At 41.4% G+C, this 14,696-nt stretch overlaps 1 protein-coding gene across 3 annotated transcripts in view; it reads left to right on the forward strand.

Annotated features, from left to right (window-relative positions):
• ESRP1 (epithelial splicing regulatory protein 1) overlaps nucleotides 1-14,696 on the forward strand; it is a 51,116-nt gene that overhangs the window by 10,635 nt on the left and 25,785 nt on the right. For all 3 annotated transcript variants that reach the window (XM_067536690.1, XM_067536691.1, XM_067536695.1), the window contains exons 5-11: nucleotides 4,888-4,986; nucleotides 5,073-5,127; nucleotides 7,931-8,041; nucleotides 8,152-8,284; nucleotides 8,386-8,428; nucleotides 10,191-10,492; nucleotides 13,033-13,251. In XM_067536690.1, the coding sequence (XP_067392791.1) occupies nucleotides 4,888-4,986; nucleotides 5,073-5,127; nucleotides 7,931-8,041; nucleotides 8,152-8,284; nucleotides 8,386-8,428; nucleotides 10,191-10,492; nucleotides 13,033-13,251 (962 nt within the window). The remainder of the gene's footprint in view (nucleotides 1-4,887; nucleotides 4,987-5,072; nucleotides 5,128-7,930; nucleotides 8,042-8,151; nucleotides 8,285-8,385; nucleotides 8,429-10,190; nucleotides 10,493-13,032; nucleotides 13,252-14,696) is intronic.

Below are 14,696 nucleotides of genomic sequence, written 5' to 3' on the forward strand. Positions count from 1 at the left end.
GAGTGGATAGCAGTGTTCCCCATGGCCATCCCTAGGGGGAGTGCGGGCCTGGGGCAAATCACACTGTGTGGGCTGCCTGCCTCCCAGCTGGGACTGGACAGGAAGCAGGCGGCTGCCACTTGGCTTCTCCAGAAGTTGCCACTTGCCTCCCTTCACTGGGTTTTTCTCTGCGTACCCCTTGCCTGTGCCTTGCATACCCCGAGGGGTACGCGTACCACAGGTTGAGAAACTATGGTGTAAATGACTGCACAAGGTACAGGATAATGGACAATCTAGCTTTGTGTGTGTGGACTGTATTGCACATCTCTGAGTGGGGAAGTTTGTGTGTGCGTGTTCTGTCTTTTCAACTAACAGTTAGTAACCCCATGGCACAGAAGGTTAAAGAACTGCATGTTACGGTGCTTGATCATGTATTTTATGCCAGGGAGGCATCCTCTTGCTGTAAAAAGAGTACAGAGATATTAAACTGAATGAATAATTGGCTAGCTTATTTTGCTTTTAAAGGACATTTTAGCTGATCAAATGGGTTATAAACTACCTTTAGCCTATCGTAAGAAAGGGATTCCTGTTTCAAGAATTCCAGTTCATCCTGCAAAAGCGCACTCAGTGGAAATCACCCACACCCTCAGTGGAAATCATAAGTAGTGCTTTCTAAAAAAGTAAATGGCTGCTGGAATGCAAAGGAAGGGAAATAGTGTTCTAAAAGGTGCCATCTCCAATTAAGGGAATTGAGGAAGAACTGACACTAACTAGGAATCTTCTTTCTGATGAAAGGTTTCTGCTTACTTTATTATGGAATCAAGCACTTTTTTCATGTTCACGTTTGTGGCAAATCTTGTTTTCTTTACTTTCACTCTTGGCTCATGCTATGTGACAATAACAAGAAAATCAACTCTACAGAAAAGCCACGGGAGAAACAAGCACATTCCTGCTACGAAAGGAGTCATGGTTTATCAGAAAATATACAGAAGGCCAGGGAGTGTTCATTTTGTACTTCTGTACCTCCCTAATTCACTGCACTTCTTGCTTTGTAAAGCTTGCCAAGCCAGTTTTCACTGTTGTGAATGCCTTGAGGGTGGAATGAATAAAGCTTGCATGACTATTCCTAGGTCAGTCTCCAGAAGACTTATCCTCCTTTCCCTCAAGATCAGGCGTGCAGACGCCATTAAATGGCAAGGAAATAGAGGATATAATTTTGGAGCGAGAATAGCTGTCTTGCTTCCTTCTGGGCTTAGTCCTCCTCCCACTATCTTAATGAGGAATATATGTTGAAGGGTAACCCATATAATACCTTGAAGAAAGTACCTGTTCTATTGATATAGCTCTGTTGTGAAGCTGTCAGCCTATATTGCCCATGTGGCAGCCCTCCTCCTCAGCTCAAAGCCTGGTGCCCAGAAAGCCAGGCAGAAAGCCCAGCGGCTTGCCCGGGTTCTACCTGCAGGCTTACTTGTCAATTTCATTGCTCTAGCTGACAGCCCCAGATTTAAACAGATTTTACATGTCAAGAGGGGCCTACACAGTGTGATTTGCCCGAGGCCCGCACCCCTGTAGGGATGGCCATGGGGAGCGCTGCTATCCACTCTGGGCCATTAGAGCCTGCTCATACCTCACAAGTTCCCGCCTGTGTGAGGAGAACACCAGGTGACACGGCCATCAGGCCATAGTGATTGACTGGCATTGACCTTTGCTCCTATATGGAGGAAGGGGAGGATGAAGAAGGGGAGAAACAGCAGAGGGTTTTGTCATCTGCCAGAGCCACACAGCACTGCAGAACTCAGAGCTCTTCTGCTTTGAGAAATACAGTCATCCAGCGGTAAAGGGGGAAAAGATTGTATTTCTCAGAGTGAAAAATTGAGTGTTGGGATACTTATTAAAAGTTTAATAAGCTGGGGATACTTGCTACTTAAAAGGTTGAGGAACACTGATCTGAGAGAAACTAGCCCAATTCACAACATGAAATATACTTTCCTTTTATTTTTAAGAGTATGTCAAAACAAAAAAAACCCCAACCCTATTCACAAAGTCTATAACTTTCTTCTCCTCAAAACATAAAAACATTCTTTTGAAGCGCAAAAAAAAAAAAAAAACCCACCAACAACAACAAAAAACCCCCAACCCTTGGAAATCACTGATATGTGCAAACAATCATATGGGCTTTGCTGCCTCTGGTTTTTTTTATCAGATCAAGTTTTTTTAGTTGCCAACAGCCTTTTTAATATGTGCACAATGGTCCATTTCTTTCTTACCCAGCCTTGCAAAAAAAAAAAAACTTCTCCTAGGTAAGAAGCAGCAAAAATTGTAAATTGGCTAAACTGATTCCTTGTGTCTGAACGTTTGGTGACCACGGTTGTGTCGGCGTTTGGAACATTTCCTAAAACAATGTTTGCTTCAACTAAAAAAGTCACTTTGAATTTTTTGTAGGTTTTTTTCCCCCTCCTCTCTCACATTTTTACTCTCCCCCCCCCCCCCCCCCCACCTTCCGCTGCTAGTGTGTACGGGGGCGGGGAAGGAGGGAAATCTACTGGTTCACACTCTTAAGTGTAAAGAATTAGTGTGTGTGTGTGTGTGTGTGTGTGTGTGTGTGTGTGTGTGTGTGTGTGTGGGGGGGGGGGGGGGTAGTTCTCTGTTTGGGGAGGGATGGTAGTATAGATAAGAAAAAATGTTGTTAGGTCTAGTACCACTAGGTAATGATACATGGCACAAAATGAGGTGAAGTGAGGAATTCTAGAATGAAGGAATAAATATTGAAGATGACTCTCTCAAACTGCATTCAAAAAACCAAAACTTTTCCCAAATAATATATATATATATATGAAAACGTTAAACTTCTAAATTGGACACTTGGATAGAATAAAGTCTAGTGAAAGATATTGAATACAGCTAGTTTGGAAAAAGTGAATATATTTAATGAGAATTTTAGTTAAATTTAATGAATAAAAAAACCACACTCATGAAGAATATTTTTTTTCTATTTTAACAAATTTCCGTTTCTTTCAAGATGTAATGGTTAAGGCCTCACATCATCTGAGCCATAACTTCAGTTGATGTGGAGATTTTGAAATACAGTTTTGCATCATTGTTTGTAAATTAAACTATGGACAAGCAACCAAAACCATATACTCTTAACACTTGTAAAGTCCTGAATTTCTGTGCCACTTCCTAAGGCTTGTCTTCACTGCAGAGTTCACTTAGGTTGTAATATGAGTGTTGCCCCATACTTGTCCCATCTGCATGCACAAACCCTTAATGCAACTGCGGTGATGCTGTTAACATGGGTTGGCTGACCACAAGGGGATATAAGCTAAAGCTTGAGTGAGCACAACTCATATGTTGCTAACACAATCACTCTGCAGCTCAAGTGTTATTTTGCAGGGTACTTTCTGTTGGTGTAGAATCACCACCTTACTGAACAGAGGTACCAACACTGACAGAACCTTTTTTCCATTAATATAGATGCATCAACACCAGAGATTGTCAGCATAGCTGTGTCATTTAGGGGTGTGTTTTGTTTTTGTTTTACATCCATCAGCTGTGTAGCTGCTTTTATCTGAGCTAAGCTGAGATGCATTAATTTGAGTTAATTCTGCAGTGAAAACGTAGCCTAATTTAATTCCTGTAGCTCACATACTTGATTGTCTGTGCCTGCTGTTAGAGAAGGGATACGTTTTTCCTACATCATATAAGGCTAACGAGATAGAAGAATTTCCTAAAGGGCTTTACATAAAGAAACATAACTAGCTTATAAAAGTTGGACCAGGGGTGCTGGAACAATGTTTATAGTGTGGATTCTGAGAGCCATTGAACCAAACTGTACACCCTGTATATAATGGAAACCACTTCAAGCCAGGGGCACCTCCTGCACTCCTAGTTCCAGCACTTACGAGTGGGACCGAAACAGGACTGCCTCCCCCAACCTTTTCTAAAAATCTTTACCCAACTGGAGGAAATTAAATCCATTTTAAAGAATTTTATAAGCTGGATGTAATGAAGAAAAATAACAGTAAATACAGTTGAATTTATGTGAGAACACGGTAGCATTTGCTACCCAAACTAAAACCATTTTCCGAAGAGAAAAAGGTAGCTAGTAAGCAAGCCCAACTAGATATCAATCCAAAACCATTTCTGCCAGTTCGTCCCATCCAGAGGATTTATCCTCGCCTTTCATTTTCACATCCTTCCAAATGGAAGGAGTTAGGGTAATCAGTTTTTACCAGGATGATATGCCCTTAACAATTAGTCTTACTACACTTCAGTATTGGGTTAGCAATTTCTTTTTAAATTTTGTGAAAGTAGGTAAGATTGGAGAGGTGCCATTTTTTTTTTAAGTTTCTGAATTGTAGGGAGTGATACGCTAGATCTAAGGAACGAAGCAAATTGTGAAAGGTGCCATGTGATCTATATTTGGAAGTACTAAGCAACCTCTTTAGTTTTTGAGCTTCGGGTCGTTGTTTTAAATTGCCTTTTCCCTTCCCTCAGAAAGAAAGGTTTTAATCCATGTGGAGCAGTTACAGAGGGCATTGCAATTACTATGGTGAGATTTAAGAGATGGCACTCCAGTTTATTCTGAGCGCAATGTCTTTGACTTTCATCAAGATCTACCAAATACCTGACAGTTGTTATGGGAACTCTTTTAGCATCTCCACTGTCACCAAATGCTTCCTGAAGGAATCACATATTCCTGTAGGTGACAGTGGTTGGGGGAGAGTGTTTAAGCTTTGAAGACAACTAAATCATGAACAAGAATACAGACTTAGTCAATTTGCAATTAATATTTTATCAGAGATACCATGAAGGCTTGTTGGCCTGTGTGTGTGGTGGTGGTGGGAATTCTCTATTCAGTTATAAACTCATTTACTCAATGACTGTTGACTTAACTCCAACTTACAGATTTAAATCTTGAAAAGAGCAGTCCAGCATGGCGTTTTGGAGCTTCTCAAGTGGAAGATATGGGGAATATTATCTTAACACTAATTTCCGAAGTGTACAGTAAGCAACTGTAGTAAACTTAGGTTGGCTTTTTCCTTTATTACTCTAGAATGTTGGGGAGAGAAATAATTTTTGTTGTTTCATAGATCACAGGTTTGCAGATCCAGAAAGAGTGAACTACAAATTTGAAAGTGGTACCTGGTAAGTGGGTTTTTTTAAGTGCTACAGCTAAGGTGTAAGTCCAAAACATGACCTACATTTAAAATTTCTACTTGGCAACACTTGCAAATGGTCTTTGTATTTTTTAATGTCTTCTATTTAGCTGGGAAGTTGCTTTAAAAAATGTAATAGGTTGCTTAACTGAGACAGATCCATATGCTGATTATCCTGTGCTGGACTTGCATGGTATTGGTTAGGAGCTGCTACTATCTCCTGTATTGTGTTAATAATCACTGGTGATGGTGAACACACTGTGCTGTTATATAAGGATAAATAAGTTCTTGTTAATAACCGTATTGACATTGGCTTTATTTGTTTCAAGTGATAGGGAAAACAATATTTGCTCAATATAACCATGGCATAGAAATGTATCTTCATGTGTCCAAGGCAGTATGATAAGCAATGTGTTTTTTTCTTAAAATAACCCCTATAAATATGATTGTCCTTTTAAATATGTTTACTAATGACAACATAGTTCATGCAATTACAATGGTATCAATTAAGATACAAACTCCTTAATTCCATTCCTCTTTTTAGCATATGAGATTCTTCTCAATGGTATTACTAGTTGCTTCCAAAGCAGTGCCCACATCAGAGATTGGTGTCAGCCCTGGTCTGTCTTAGAATTTTCATGAATGATCTGGAGGAGGGAGTAAACCCAGGGTGTTAACAATAATCACAGATGCTACTTATATTCACAGCTCTTTCTAGCTCAGTAAACAAGGGAAATACTATAATTGAAAAAAATCATAAATATTGTCAGAAAATAAAGATTAATCTGGAAAAAAGCTGTTTAATGGGAGGGAGAAATCTGGAGAGTAACAATGAAATCTGGGAATGACCGTGGACAGCAAATTCTACAGGAGTTTGCAATGGAATACAAGAGTGAGCTATCTATATAGAAGCATATTCTTAGAGTTAAGCATTTTATATTCTGAAATATCAGAAACTTGGTTCTTCTTGTAGTCATCTTCTAAGATTTAATTTCTTTTGTGTGCATCAAAGTGTGTCATCTTTAAACAAGTCCAGTAAATGATTGAAATGGATTCTGCAGACCAAAACATGTCTATTTACAAAATCAAAATTCTATCAATTTTTTGAGAAACAGTCTAAAGTGAGTCTTCCTTGATTGTTGCTGTGTTACCCTCGACTCAAATAGTTGCGTGGCTCTGATGCACAGGAGTGCTAATTAGTTACAGAGCTTTATTGCTGGGTCCCAGTCACTTGACATGAACCAGGGCTTCAAAAGGTTAATTGAATACTTCGTTACATGACTCAGATTAATATCTAATAACTCTGGTATCTATTGAGTTAAGAGACTTGCAGCTATAACTTCTATAGAATAATCCTCCTATAAATATGCATGTTCTGTACATCAGGGGAGATTGAGTGGGAGAGATGAGTGATCATGTTCAGGAGGTTAATTTCCCTTAAAGCTAAGCCACACTACATGCTTCAGTTCCCAAGCCAGCAGCACAACTGTTCATGACTTCTCCAGGAAGCTAAATAACAGTCATGACATTGATTTTGTTGTGCCCAGTCAATATTCTGTAAATGCATTGCTGTAGAACTTGCTGCAAAATCAGCCCTTGCTACAGACCTGTGCTCCAGTAAAATAATCCTTTTAACTACAGTTTTTAGTCTTTTGGATTATGAACAAAACTCTCCCAACATGAACAGCATGTAAACAATGCATCACTGCCTGCCTTAAAGCTGGGAGGACAAGTAAATTTCTAGCCTTCTTCAATACAGAGGTAGTCTTGAAAAGGTAAAGAAATGGAAGCCAGTTGATGGGGCTGAAAGTCTATCACTGACTTATTTCCTGAAAATCACATTGATCTCAGCTACCTTAGGCTGGCTTTTGCATCTTCTTTTATGTGGGGCCTTTGTTTATGTGAGGAGGAAGGAGATGTCACCTTTCACCAATTTATAGCTGCCCGGGGTGTCAGACTCCCTGCTGATTACTATCGAGTTGTCTGGGGCTGAGTCTCTCATGTTGAGCAGCCATTGTGACCTCTTGCCACAACATGGGTGGTGGCTAAACAGCACGCGAGGCAGCATGATGATGGCCTGAGCATGGGACTTGAGTTCTAAGCTCTTTGGGCAGGAATTGTCTTCATTCTGTTTGTATAGCGCTGAGCACAGTGGGGCCCTGGTTTGTGACGAGGGCCCCCAGCGCTACCACAATACAAATAATAATTCCTGTGCAGACATGAACTTCCTCTCTGGTCTTGGAGAAGTGAGGTAACCTCTGTTTTAATTTTCCCATTTGAAAAATGGGAATAGAACTTCTGCAGTGGGTGGTGTGACTTAATTTGTTAGCTCTGGTAGGGCGCTGCAAAAATGCAAAGTATTGGTGTGGGCTGGGAAGCACCTGGAAAAGACACATGAAACTGTAATGGAGATGACACTGTGGAGCGCAGGAGATAGACCAAGAGAGGGGAAGTGGGAAAGACTGCTCAATTCATCCATGTGTTCTGTGTTTCTGCCAACAAAGAATAGATGTAAATGTGCAAGAAAGAGAGGAAAAGTGAGAATGGAGTAGAGAATAGTAAACAGAAAAGAGGGAAAATGTCACTGGGATGGACAGAGTAAGCCAGAGAAGGAAAGACATGCTCATGACTTAGATTTACAATCTTCCCGGTATGTGAACAACCTCTGCCCTAGTTTAACAAACTTGAACAGGAGGAGTTCAAGCTTGTGAAAAAATTAGTTCTACTGGCAGTCTGTGTGGTAGATGTTGAGGATGGGAAACTTCACTGTGTGTTTTGTGCTTTATCTGAAGCAGCAAGATGGAACTCATAGATGATAACACCATAATCCGAGCAAGAGGCTTACCATGGCAGTCATCTGACCAGGACATTGCAAGATTCTTCAAAGGCCTAAATATTGCCAAGTTAGTTACCAGCAATATAGACATTTATGGCTTAGCAAGACCGAAATGGGGCTTGCTCTGGTTCAATGATTCACTCTTGTGCCTCCTTCTTCTTTACTTGACTCTTAAAGGGGAGGTGCTGCACTTTGTCTCAATGCACAAGGAAGGAGGAATGGGGAAGCTCTCGTCAGGTTTGTAAGTGAAGAGCATAGAGATTTAGCACTACAAAGACACAAGCACCACATGGGGAATCGGTACATTGAGGTATGCTGCAGCAACGTGTTTTTTTTTTTTTTAAATAATCTCTTTGATAGGACTACAAATAGTATGCCATATATAACTGATTTCCCCCTTTCTTTTCTTAGGTATACAAGGCAACAGGTGAAGATTTCCTTAAAATTGCAGGAGGTAATCCACTTTTTTTCATGAGTGGAGGTGGGATTCTGTTCCAATAAACACCTGTAATTTTAATTTCAAATTACAAACTGTTTCTATCAAATGTTGCCTCTGAACAGACTCATAGAATGCATAGATAGTTGATGTGCTGAGATTGCTACTTATTCTGCTAATCATTACTGTCTTACAATTTACTTAGTTCTTCTTTGCTTCACCCCCACCTTTGTTATGATTCAATATGTATAAAAACTGTAAGCTCTCTGGTGCAGGGACTGTCTTCATTCTGTGTGTATGGCGTTTGGCACAGTGGGGCTCTGATTCCTGAGGACCTACCGTGACATAAATAAATTCTGTATGTTCTCTTCCTTTCAAGCAGTCAGTCAGTTAAGGATTTTACCAGACTTGTTCCTGAATTTCATTTGCTATGTAATTTTCTTAGGGGCCGTGGTTTCCATATTATCAATTATAGAAACAAATAACCTGGGTTCTTTCAGAACAGTGATGTAACTCTGTTCTTCTTCCTCTCAATTGTTATAGACAAATCTCTGTGTGAAAGCAAATGAGTTTCAAAATAGAAATGTTAATTATCTGGGATGAGCAAAACTGGTTCTCATTAAACAATTCAAACCTTTCCTGTATCCTAAAATGATCTTCCTTTCAAGGGAAAATTCATCACCAAACACTGGAAGAGTGCAAAAGCATTTTGTAAATCTTCACACCATCTTCTCTCTCATAACTCCTCGGTTAAGACAATGTGGGCCAGAGAGGGGGTTGGATAAGACCTAGCGAGCTGCCACCCACATCTGCGTTGTTGTGTGGGTCATGTTTCTCAGGGGCCAACCAGGCTTGGTATAGGGATGACCTGTTTCCCTGTTACAGGGGAGCAGGCTGCAATAACCTAGCACTTAGAAGCAGCAGATGTCACTACTCTGAAACTTTAAAGACTCTCTAGAAGGGGACTGTGTGGCTGAGGGGGTTCGTAATGGAGTTTAGTGGTGTCTGACTTCTAGGGGTATGGCTAAACTAGAAGAGGGGTGTGTGTGTGTGTGTGTGTGTGTTTTCTCTAAGTTTGGCTTTAAATCTCTTTTTTCCTCCCTCCTCACTTGTTTTAATCCTGGTCTAGACATTAACTAGGTCACCAGATGGACCCGATTTACAGTCTGTTTCCTGATAGACTCTAGTCTCCATTTTCCTAGAAAACAGCCACTGGTGGCAACTCCAGTAGAGAGACAGGACTGAACAGGCATGAAAACTGTCTCACTTGAATCTTGGTGATGGACCCTGTGAGGCAGTGCAGATACTTGCGTTGCTGTTTGCACTGCATTTCTATGGCCATAGTACTAGGTTGAACTTGGGTCTACATGGTGGTCAGTCTGGCATATTTTTAAAGTTTCAGAAATATATATTTAAAAGCAAAGCTTGGAATTCACCAGAAAAGCCATTCCAGCAGCATCTATGCTACCATGTGAGAGACTAGTGCTCTCTCTCTCTCTGGCTGGCTGGGCATGAACTCTGACTCTTGTAAATGCAGCCCCATTTATCCCTTGGGTGAGAGTGACTCTCAGTTAAGCAATCAAAGGAGCAGCATTCTAGGCTTCAAAGGGAGGAGCGTCCCATATGACATTTCTGGTGTCCCAGGTTCCTTTTGAAGGGGGAAAAGCAATGTAAATTCCAATTCTGTACCCTGGATGCAAACAATCTACATGGAGAGGAGGTTGCTGTCTTAGGCTTGTCTATGGTGTCTCAACTTGGATTTTGTTGTGTTTTGTTAAAGGTACTTCCAATGAAGCAGCTCAGTTTTTATCCAAAGAAAACCAAGTGATTGTCCGGATGCGAGGTCTCCCTTTCAATGCGACAACAGAAGAAGTGCTGATGTTTTTTGGCCAGCACTGTCCAGTAACAGGAGGAAAGGAAGGTATCCTGTTCGTCACGTACCCTGACAACAGGCCAACGGGAGATGCCTTTGTGTTGTTTGCTTGTGAGGAATATGCACAAAATGCACTAAAAAAACACAAAGATCTGCTGGGTAAAAGATACATTGAACTCTTCAGGAGCACAGCAGCAGAGGTTCAGCAGGTAGGGTGAAAGCTTCCAAATGTCTTGGGCTCTTCTAATCAAAGAACCAGGCAGGTTGGGATGTGGGGTCCGGTCTTGAGGAACTGCTTTATGTCTTGTTGTGGGGAGATTGTTTGACCTCTAAGTATGATCAAGATCAGAAAATGTACCTTGTGAATCCTCGCACAATCTGGAAGTTGTGTGTATGCAGACTCAATCTGCTGACTCTAGTGACTATTTTTTTTAAACTGCTTTTTACTCCTGTTAGCCATGCAGGCATCATAATAAAGAAACATCAACACTTACTAAGGACCACTTACTAAGTTATGACCAGTCATATCTATGCAAGCCTATTGTTCATGCAGGGTTTGCACAGGCACAGTGGAAGGCCTGATTTGGCTTCCAGAGCCTTTACTGGAGGTGATGTAGAAGACGGTGCTCAGGCTGAGTTCAGGGGGCTACCAATACAGTAAAAACTTCTAAATTGAGTACTTTTGATCTGGAATCATTGGGACACAAAAATAGAGCCTCACAATCCCACTTTTCTCTCTTGAATTGACCTGCATTTGAAGATTGTTTCATGAACCACTAGGTGTCTGTCTAATAAATGAAGTATTATCAGATGACTGAGATCCTCTGCTTTCCAGAGGTATATAATGTCAATTGATAGTCCCAGTTAATTTAATCTGGAGTTGATTACATTCTAGAAAACAAACAACCACCAACAAAAACACTTGTTTTCTCGGAGTTCAAATTTTCCAGCTTAGCTGCCTAAAGTTAGCTTCTGTCTAACAATGACTAACTGATTAGAGGCCTGGTCACTAACTTACTGCAAGTTGTATGGTTCACTTTGTCTGTATAGCAGCATTTGCTTTATTGCAATGTGTTTCTGTCTGCACCTAGTATGCTGCCTAACTGTGTTGATATTGGTGCATTCTAGGAAATCTGGACAACTGTCCTCGGTTGAGCAATCCCTAAAGTAGAAGAAGGAATGCTGGGCTCTTGCTTATCAAAAGTGGTGGCGATTCGGCTTCCCCTCCCATCCTTGACTGGAGTAAAAGTGGTCCCATGCAACCCTACCTCCTTAACATATACCAGGAGAGTCCTCCTCTGTTTCAGTCTGCTTTAATCTCTGCAGCATGACACAGATTGTGAGGACAGCAGTAGTAGCCCATTAGTGCATTGTCCCCTATCTAACAACATAAAGAACTGCAACGAAGTAGAACCAGCCAAGCCAGTTACTAGAACAGAGTCCTCTCCATGCTGCAAACAGAATGCTGAACTCGCTACCAGCAGTCAACATGTCAGGCGTGGTCACTGGAGTCTTGTTACACTGGACACTGGTGAGGAAACTTCCCACCATTGCACTAGCGCACATGCTGCTCAGCTGATTGGTATTAACAGTGAGAATGCTAGTGCAGCCTGGCCCTGGTCATTTCTGCCATTTTGTCTCATAGACCAGCTTTGAGCAACCCTGGATTTTTCATAGATTTTGAGTTTGTTGCGTTCTGTAGAGCCTTATCTGTGCGCACTGATGAAAACCCTTATTGCTGTATGCATAGAAGGTGTGCAAAGATTTGATCAAAGGAAATGGTTGAATATTCACAGTCAGAGCCGTGCCTAACAGAGTTACAGATTTTAGATTTATTGTTGCTAGTTTAAGTAACATCTTTTTGGCCAAATACAATTACTTTTACTTGACAGATGGTGTTGCTGCATGTACTACTTCAGTCACTAAAATCATTAAATGTGGCTTACACTGTACTGGAGCATATGAAACAAATGTTCTTGTTTCAGGACTCTTCTTTTCCTCCTAAACTACAGTGTAGTCTTTTGTGGTGGTCAACAGCTGCAGCTTTTGTCATCTAGGTTGGCTGCATTTTATTGGAAACAGCTTTTCTATGACTACATAACATGTAAAGTGCTTTGGGATCCTGCAGAATGAAAAAAGTTCTGTAAATATAAGATACATAATTAGTAAGTTGCTGCTCTAATGCATCTCTTTTTATGGAACTCTGCAACTTGGTCTGATCAAAAACACACCAAGATGACATTTTTAGATTTTCAGACATTTTCACCCAAAGACTTCTGAATAAGTCTGAACTTATTAATTCAAGCTGTATTGTATCCTTGATTAAAGCCCAATGCCTAGCTGGTTTGCCTTCTTAGTATTGTGCAAGTTGACTATAACTTACACAAATTCCATCTACATTCAGGGCAGGTCTACACTACTGCTTAAGTTGATATAACTTGAATCGCTCAGGGGTGTGAAAAGACGCTCCCCTGAGCGACTCAAGTTACAGCGATCCAAGCAGTGTCCACACCAGTGCTATGTTGACGGGAGATGCTCTTCCACTGACGTAGCTTCTGTTTCTCTCAGAGGTGGAGTAATTATGCCAACAGGAGAGCGATTTACCAGAACCGCCACAGCAGCGCAGCTGCACCGATGCAGCTGTGCCCATGTAGTGCTTCTACTGTAGACTTGTCCTCAGCTCAGCAGAACAAGCTTGAGGACTTTTTTTTTTTCTCACCACTTCTTCTTTGTTTCTGTTTTTGTGCAGGTGCTGAACAGGTACTCTTCTACACCCCTCATTCCTCTCCCAGCATCACCTATCCTTCCCGTATTACCTCAGCAATTCATGCCTCCTACCAATGTCAGAGACTGCATACGTTTGCGTGGCCTTCCCTATGCTGCCACTATCGAGGACATCTTGGAATTCTTGGGGGAGTTTTCTGCAGATATTCGGACCCAGGGGGTTCATATGGTATTAAATCACCAGGTAGGTAGGCAAGAGAATACAAGTCATTGTTGCCAGTGTGCCACCCACCACATATCCAAACATGATCCCCTGCAGGCTTGATTGCTAGTGGAATAGGAGGGAAGCAGTCTTGGTAATGCCCCTAAATGCACTAAGATGAGGCAGCTGCTGATTCTTTCCTCCAGAAGTGTAATGGAAATAATCAATAATCTTTCACAGAACCCAGCTACTTTGAGGCTTTATATTTTTAATACAGAACCCAGTGTAGCAAACAAATCGCTAACAGGATCAACCAAAAATTCAGTATGATTATCAGTAAATTGTGTATGTAGAATTATTTCCATTGTTTGTAAATGGGCAACTCATGTTGCACATGGGGTTTTGAAAGCAGCATGTGTTGGGCAGTATGTGGTGAAACATATAACATCACACCTAAAAAGATTAAAAACATTTCAGCTCTTTTTGTTGATGATGGTAGAGGAAGTAACGGGGGGTGAGGAATAGGTTTTTGTGTGGATATGTTTAAAAAAAAAAAAAATCAACAACAAAAACCTTTTAGACTCCAGCCAAAAAATCTTGGCTATAGTTTAAGTCAGTGGTTCTCAACCTTTTTTCTCTGAGTACCACTCGGGGAAAAAAAAGGGGGGGGACTTTCGGCGGTGGCAGGGTTTTGCCGGGGGGGGGGGGGGGGGGGGAGAGGGACTGGCGGCGGCGGGGGGATTACATGGGGGGAACAATGTCCTCTGCCGAAACCCTGCCGCCGTTTGCCCCTTTTAGCGGCAGGGTTTCGCAGGGGTGGGTGGGGGGTGGACTTTCGGTGGTGGCAGGGTTTCGTGGCGGCTGGGGGGGAATTTTGGCAGCGGATTCGGCGGCGCGGTACGGCTCGCGTACCACCCAGCCTTCTTCGAAGTACCACCGGTGGTACGTGTACCACCGGTTGAGAACCGCTGGTTTAAGTGATTAGTGGTGGGGCTTTTTCTTGGGGTGCCCAATTTAAGAAGCCTTTAAAAGGGACTCTTGAAGGTGACTGTTCAACATTTTCTGAAACCAGTTCCTTTTTTGGGCTGCTTCAGTTGGGCACCAGAAATCATTAGGGCCATGGGCCAAGATTTGTAAGAGACTCTCTGCTTCATTTTAATATGGCCTAGTACATTAATTTCAATTTACAAGCACATTAATTGAATATGATGCAGAAAATGGCAAGTAACCTCTAAAGAACTTTAATAATGTATTAATGTCCACAAGATATTGAGACATTATATTAATTAATCTCACACAACCTATCAAAATATCTTTTAAGAAGATCATAAAGGCAAGTTCATATTTGTAACTTTTATGTGGTGAAGCATAAATCACACACTTATTTAACATCTATTATGGGGCACACACAAAGGGACAAGTGTGTGTTGCTATTTGGTGATTCTGTTAGAATATCACATTGTCCCCCCTATATATAGGCTAAGGAG

This window comes from Emydura macquarii, unplaced genomic scaffold (genome assembly GCF_026122565.2).
Source record: "Emydura macquarii macquarii isolate MOO-44397 ecotype Brisbane River unplaced genomic scaffold, CSIRO-AGI_Emac_v2 contig_383, whole genome shotgun sequence".
In the NCBI taxonomy this organism is placed as follows: Eukaryota; Metazoa; Chordata; order Testudines; family Chelidae; genus Emydura; species Emydura macquarii.